The 7582-nt window shown below is 31.2% G+C and overlaps 1 protein-coding gene across 1 annotated transcript in view; it reads right to left on the reverse strand.

Annotated features, from left to right (window-relative positions):
• Positions 1-3457: 3457 nt before the first annotated feature.
• LOC106457712 (protein NipSnap-like) overlaps positions 3458-7582 on the reverse strand; it is a 30793-nt gene continuing 26668 nt past the window's right edge. Inside the window, exons 6-9 of the mRNA XM_013917158.2 lie at positions 7189-7220; positions 6701-6789; positions 4380-4463; positions 3458-4160 (exon numbers count right to left, since the gene is read on the reverse strand). Coding sequence (XP_013772612.1) covers positions 4096-4160; positions 4380-4463; positions 6701-6789; positions 7189-7220 — 270 coding nt within the window. The 3' untranslated portion in view covers positions 3458-4095. The remainder of the gene's footprint in view (positions 4161-4379; positions 4464-6700; positions 6790-7188; positions 7221-7582) is intronic.

The raw sequence follows: 7582 nt of genomic DNA on the forward strand, positions 1-7582 counted from the left end.
TTTGATTTGCCACTTCTCGTTTCCATCTTCTTTTTCTTTTAGTCCCACTCCTGACACCAATTTGTTATGTCTCTGGTCGTTTGTTAATTTCCGGTATAAATTCTTCCCGAGGAACTTCAGCAATACAAGTCCTTTCTTAAATAAAACTAGTTTATTCTTTCTCAATACAACTTTGCAATACACAGAATTTCCACCGTCACTTTAACTTCAATACACGCTATAATTCACAACGAATCACGCACTTTATATACATTCACTACCGCTTGCTTGACTCAATTATCTGTCTCTATATCTACCTATCTGCAATTATTTGATGGGCTTATATACTAAAACAGAGGGCACCTGGAAAAGAGTAGAGTTGCCAGGAAAAGTCATGATCCTTCTAGAAACTCGCGACGTGTTACCAGCGTCACGTGACTTCATAACACTACCATTCTGGGTACAACAGATATCAACTTAAGTTCTTGAGCCTGCAGCTGCACAGAGATCAAAGTACTGTATCTTTAAATCAGCAGCAAAGGTCTGATGTCCAGGAGAGGGTTTCTCCTAGATCCAACAACCATCTATCTCTCTTGGTTGCATTTCTACATGCAAAAAATGTCATTCCTTAAGTCATAAGCATTCCTTTAAACTACTTTACATAAGAGTTTAAATAAGGATAGTACTCATATTAGAAAAAAACCCAGAAAACTTGTGGCGCCAAATTTTGTTGTTCAGTTGAACCTGATTTCTTTAAAAAATATTAGGTAGGTGTGCCATATAACAGAAGGATTGGCAAGATATATTATAAAGTAATGCTTAATTTAATTAATAATATCTAGGCTTGGTGGTTTGGGTGCTTAACTCGCAATTTGAGGGTCTAGGGTGTGAATCCTCATCACTTAACATGCTCGCTCTTTAAGCCATAGAAACATTATAATGTGACAGTCAATCCCACTATTCCTTGGCAAAAGTTGGTGGTGGAAGGTGTTGACTAGCTGCTTCCCTCTAGTCTATCACTGCTAAATTAGAGATGGCTAATGCAGATAGCTTTTGTGTAATTTTGCATGAAATTCAAGCCAAACCAAACTAATACTATCCAAAGTTGAGAAAAGGAACAAAAAAAGTTGATGCAATGTGTAACACATAATGAAACACTTAATTTAGAGAGAAAACACAGATGGTCACCTTTCACTTTAATCATGTGCTGATTAGACTGGCTTTCTTCTTCTTTCAAGAAGTATTCTCAATAACCAATTCACTCTAAATCTAGAACATGACTGTTTAAACCTAATATTGTTTACGTAAATGGAAACATCAGATTTGCTCATAGCAACTGGTGTCTGGTCATTTTCATTCAAGCACATGAGAGGCTGTAACCAGTGGAGGTCACTGTCAGTCGACATTTTTACAAAATGTGATACTTTACAGCCATACTCACTATAAGCAGAATAGACGTTATCTATATAGAATAACAAGGGCAGCTAGAACAAAATGAACTTAACCAAGTTTCTTAACCACGTGTTACAGCACAGACTTAGAATAATCGAAATTTTGTTGAAACATTCTACACATTCAATTAAAATGGGAGAAAATTAATGGTATGCCTGCATACCACAACATAAACGGATCATGATTCATCAGCTTAAGCATCCTGTATCATGATCTAAAATTTTCCCAAAAATTATCTCATACATTATTATTGTGTTTAGAAAAATATTAACACTATGTAACGTATAATAACCTGTCACTGCAATGGAATCCCACTATTCATATAATATTCTTTAAATAATCCAAAAGATTATGAACTTGTTTTTAATACTGTTTACCATCTTTGGGGTCCAATTTTATTAAGTACTTTTATGTTTTTTACCTGTTAAAACATTCATTATAAAAAACTGACAAAAAAAACAAGTTGAAAATGACCCATTGTTTATGTGAAATACATAGGGAAGCCCAGACATAATTGGTGAGATTAACTGCAATATTGATGGTATTTTTGTTTAAATTTGGTGTATGAATTATATTATCAGAGGCTCTGCAAACAAAAAAGACATGGAACCCACAAGCAATTTGATGCATAAATCATTTAGAAAAATGTTTAAAAACCATTTAAGTCCATACCTTTTCGTAAAAAAAAAAACTTAAATATATATTGATTTTTTTTTACATTGGAACCATTTGTTCAATCATGGAGAAATATTCCTTATAAACGAGTTATTGGTTAGATAAGTGTTTCACAAACAGTGGGTTGTGAGGTTTTCAGGGGAGTCACGACCTGTCTGTGTTGAGACAACATTTTTTTTTTTGAGACCTGGAGGTGTCCAAGAGATGTACTTATCACCTTTGTTATAAAGTATTACGAACTGTGCCAAGAAACATCTAGGATATTTTCACCCTTGTAAACATAATGAGGGGTCATCTAGCAAATCCAGCTGAGAAACACTGGGTTAGATAGTCTCTTCTTCTGCAAAATAAATTTTAGCGTATTTTTCTTTTCGCAAAGTCTAATGTTATATCGTTCTGCAGTTAAGATAGTTCAAGTTTAGTTCCAACAAAACATTAAAAATTATGTCACATGTTCTAAGTTTCAATGTCAATAATACTATTTACAAAGAAGAAAACCATTTTTTGAGCCTTTTAAAATCATTACCAAGTTACACTACCTAAACTGTATTACATTTAACTATGTTTCTGCACAAATGATAAAAAAAAAACATTAGCCCCTTTCATTGGGTGCTACCCATTGACATATATTTAAAAGCTCATGATTTGCTGTTATTAGATCTATATTTTGACTTCAATTTAAGATGCTTAGCATCAAAAATGATATAATTATTTTTTTTACTTCTTTCTTACAATTTAAAAAAATCATAATTCACTCTGGAATTCATATACGTTAATAAACTACTGGCCATTAAACATTTGCGTAAATATCATGTGATGTCCAATAGCAAACATAAAATGACACTGAATATACTTCATAAGGCATCTTCACACTTTTACTTATATATGTAGGTTAAGTTCAATACTTTCTATATCTTAAAGACAAAGTGTTTAACTCCTCTTTGTGTATGGATGTGTGGTTATTTATTCATAGAAATTATACAGATGAAGAAGTACTTCTAATAAGGCAGGTATCAATCTGTTAGAGTGTTTTATCATAATGTGATTAACTATTGGAAGCACAGACTTTCCCAAGATTGGAAAGATTAAAACAGTATTGGGTGAAGTTGATACCTCTTGCCCTAGTTATGAGAAAAACACACAAAACACTTTTTACTATTTTCCAACAGCAATGTAGTTTAAATGTAAGCTGACCAAGTTATTTTGATTAGTTCTTATTCTCGTCCCATCCTAACAATTAAAACTTGAACATACCAATATATATTTCTTGTGTGTGGTTTCATATCCCACAATTTTTGTATTATTATTAATATTATTTTCCTAAGATGTTTATGAATGAGTGACTCCTGACTAACATGCTGAATCACAATTTTATTACAAGAATTTTAAACTAAATTGCTTAGAAGTAATAACAAAAATTTCAATGTCTAAAACTTTTTAATTCTAACTGTTAACTCAAGGAATTTTATTTCCAGTGCTTTAATTTTTAGTTGTTGATAATTTTAATCTATTATGCTGATGGCATTTACTTTTTCCAAATTATACTCAGAACATTTTTATCTTTCGACTCCCATTCTGGAAGCTAGTAGCTACAACTATTTCCTGAAACTATTATCAAGAAAGCCATTTTTTTAAGCTTTTATAGCAACTATAAAATACAAAGATAGATTATTGGTACAATATTTTCTTGCTACTGTAACTTTATTAATCCCAATCAAAACTTTCTTCTAGTGCTACACTTAGCACATAATTTTTGGTCATTAAATACCTGTGCTTTGATACCATGTTAAGATATCTTTATCATAACTATTGGAAGCACAGACTTCCCCAAGCTTGATACAATTACAATTTTCTTCACAATCTATTTACATAATATGGACGTTTCTCAAGCTGTGGATGAAGCTTTTCTCTAAATAGTCCTTGTTCATTGCCACACATCTTCTGTAACAACTGTGATGGCTAACCTAATCATTGTAAAAAAATCATCTTCTATTTAATGGGTGAAAATGAGTTGGGTGTTAACCAGCGTGACCTCATCTCACGAATCAATGGCACTGCAAAGAGGAAAGAATAAAACTTTATATATTTCAATACCCTTAATGTTTTCTTTTTTTTTCTTTTCTACTCTGTATAATGTTTCATTCTCAGTATTCAGACTTTTTTAATTTCTTTCAAAAATTGTTTGAGTAGAACTAAATCATCAAACTTGAGTTTATAATCACTTAATGCTATATAAATAAAAACTCAATTGGTTGTCAAATATTTTGTTTTACCTGTGTATGCTACACATTCATCCCAGCCAGGTTTCCTCCAGGCTTCTTCTCTATATTCTTTTCGCTTCTGAAGATCTGGATAGCCTATGGTACCAAGAAAAGCAAGACTTGCTATAATTTCTTGTACAAATGTCCATTACATAAATATACTCTGATACATCAGACAATTAATTTTATGGACATAATGAAAGCAGCAGTTGTCATTGGATCACAAACTTTACAATACAATTAGAGTTAGTCAAGAAACACAGCTTTCAATAAACAAAAATATTTTTCTAGATTTTGTTTCCTATGGTTTTCAAACACAACACGTTTAGCTTTATAGTATGAAAGAACTGGAATTCATTATTATTTAGGATATTTATTATTATTATTAAGGATATTTATTTGATTAGCTTGATGGTTACTGGTTGTTGATTTAATTCCAGTATTGCTCCTTCTGTACTGGTAAAGTGTAGTGTGCTAACAACCAATTTGAAAAAAAAAAAAAATCAGTTCTCATAAAAAGAAACCTTTACATAAAACTGGTGTCAATGTTTATGGAGAACAAAGAAAATGGAGGAATCTAGAAGATCAGAAATGTAGAATGTAACAAAAAAGAGACAGTAAAAGATACAAGGAAGTGAGAAGAGATGTGAAAACTAAGAAAGAATATGAATGGGTTGAAGAGGAAATAAATCAGGAAGGAAATATATAGACTTGGAAGATGATGGAAGGAAAACAAAGAAAAGAAATGGTGAGGTATACTGAACAGTTGGTAAAAGAAGAAGAGAAGACTTAAGAGTAAAAAAATATATAGTAAAAAATGTAAGTAATGGTAGTGAATTTATAGGTGGAAAATGTATTAAAAAAATAAATTAATATAATGAATGTATTGTAGAAAATTATGTATCCCCTTCCTAAAGTAGAGATTTTCTAAGGAAAACAAATTCAAATCAATTCCTAAAATTGGCAGGTTGATCTTAGGAGTTTGCTTTTATAAGTTGGAAAGACTTGTACACATATGAATAAGTATGGTACTAAATCTAATTCTGGAGAATGGCTTAATAATTCTGACTCATGAAATAAAACCCTCCCTTATTTAGCAACAGAAGAATAAAGCCCAAAGGGCTTTTATTTCTCATTAACCTTGTTTGGTCAGTTGAGTCATTATTAGACACCATTTTTTTTCTACAGAATACAGTAACATACTCAGTATATTTTTTTTTGAGGTTTTGATACTTGATTATAAATAATTCATTCATAAATGATATATATGGATTGAAATTCTTCACATATTAAAAACTTTCAGATCATTTCTCTTATCACAACTGGAACAATGGTAAGAGATGTATAAAGTATAAAACCTTGTAATAGAATTAAAGAGAAACCCAACACCACAAGTACCGAGATGCTACATACACAAAAACAATGATTATTAAAACACTGACCACAAATATTTACTAATGCCAATTAGTTCTGTGTTTTTTCTTTAATGTTATGCTGCACGTGTCTCAGAAGTTACACAGTGTTGTGATTGCCTAAAATGTATAGCTAGTATATTTTGTAGGACTCCTAGTCCATTTTTAAGACAAATAGGCAATAACATGAAAATACAGTTTTTTTTTAATAAGCTCAATGGCCACAAAAATATTGGTTTTGCTTAATGTATTTTGAAAGTTACAAATTTTTCAACCTGAACCACATATCCTTATGAAAACATACAATACAAATATGCACATGTGGTTCACACATTGGTTGTAAAAAAAAAAGCTTTAAAGGTCATTTTCACCAAGAAATGGGACCACTTTCAAAATATAGATTTTAAAAGGATGTTCAAGTTTCACTGGGATGACTGATGTTAGCTTCTTCTAATTCAAACTGAAGAAGGATATTGCTATACATGATTTATGCAGGGTGTTCATGATGAGTAAATAACGGTGAAATAATCAGCAACTGCCTAGTTCAGGGTGACACTTGTAAAGAAAGTCTTGGAGGACTAATCTACAAAAGTAGCTCTTTTCTACCTGAGCTGGTTTTGTAGATTAGTCCTTCAAGACTTTCTCTAAAAGTGTCATTTTGAACTAGGCAGTTGCTGGCTTTGATTATTCAAGGGTATTGCAGTTTGACTGAACTTGTCAACAGTGATTGGAAATGAGACAGACAATTTCATGAAAAAAATCACAAGTTCATTAAATACAGGAATCATAAAGAGAGTAACAGAAACGTTTGTTAATCATAAGAGTCAAGATGAGTTGGTAAACTAAAATTTAATCACTGTGAAACTGAAACAGTCAGCCAAGTCAGTTCTCTTCTGAATAAGATAAACTTAAAATTTTTACCCCAGATATGATGAACCATGTAAAGCTGTCCAATTTGGGAGAAATATCCTGCAACAGCATGGGCTTTTCTGAAATTGATACCTCTTGCCCTAGTTTTGAGAGAAACATACATAACACTTTTTATTATTTACCAATAGTAATTTAGTTTAAATGTAAGCTGACTGAACTATAGTTATTTTGATCAGTTCTGATTCTTGTTCCATCCTAATCATTAAAACTTCAACACACCAACATCAAATAAAGCTCACAAAAATCAGTTTGATTAATGCAGCATAAAAAAACCTTGCTACAACTCTAAATAAGGACTTAGATAGTATTTGCTTCACATTACATGACAGGTAAAACAACACTGAAACAGCTTTCTAAAACACATTCACTGATACAAGCTTTTATCAGGTATATGTTATTTACTGAAATTGTTTAGTAAACTGTTTCTTCCAGTTGCATTTGTTAAACTTGAATAATGAAAAACAAAACAAAAAACTCACCAGTTGTTTGCCCATTCAATCATTGTGCCAGGCTGAAAAAAACATGGTATGAATGTCAAATGTTAAAATCAAACATGCCAATAACAGAAAATAAGTGAAAAATACTATTTCTGAATTATATATTCAACATATAAAAAATGTTTAAAGTATAATTTTTAAATAACAGTACCATTGCAATCAAATGCTGTTAATAGAGCATATCCTGGACGTTTAAAATACTAGGAGAATAAAATAATCTCTAAAAAAATATTTTTTCTGCCAAACAAGAAGCATTAATATACTAGCACCTTTATTTCTCTTTTTTTCACATTTGTCAGAAAAAAAATCCACTATTTTAAGAAAAAACTACCTGTATAGTGTTGGTTAGTTAATCAATTGTTTCACTGTTTTGTTA

This window comes from Limulus polyphemus, unplaced genomic scaffold (assembly GCF_000517525.1).
Source record: "Limulus polyphemus unplaced genomic scaffold, Limulus_polyphemus-2.1.2 Scaffold364, whole genome shotgun sequence".
Classification (NCBI taxonomy): Eukaryota; Metazoa; Arthropoda; class Merostomata; order Xiphosura; family Limulidae; genus Limulus; species Limulus polyphemus.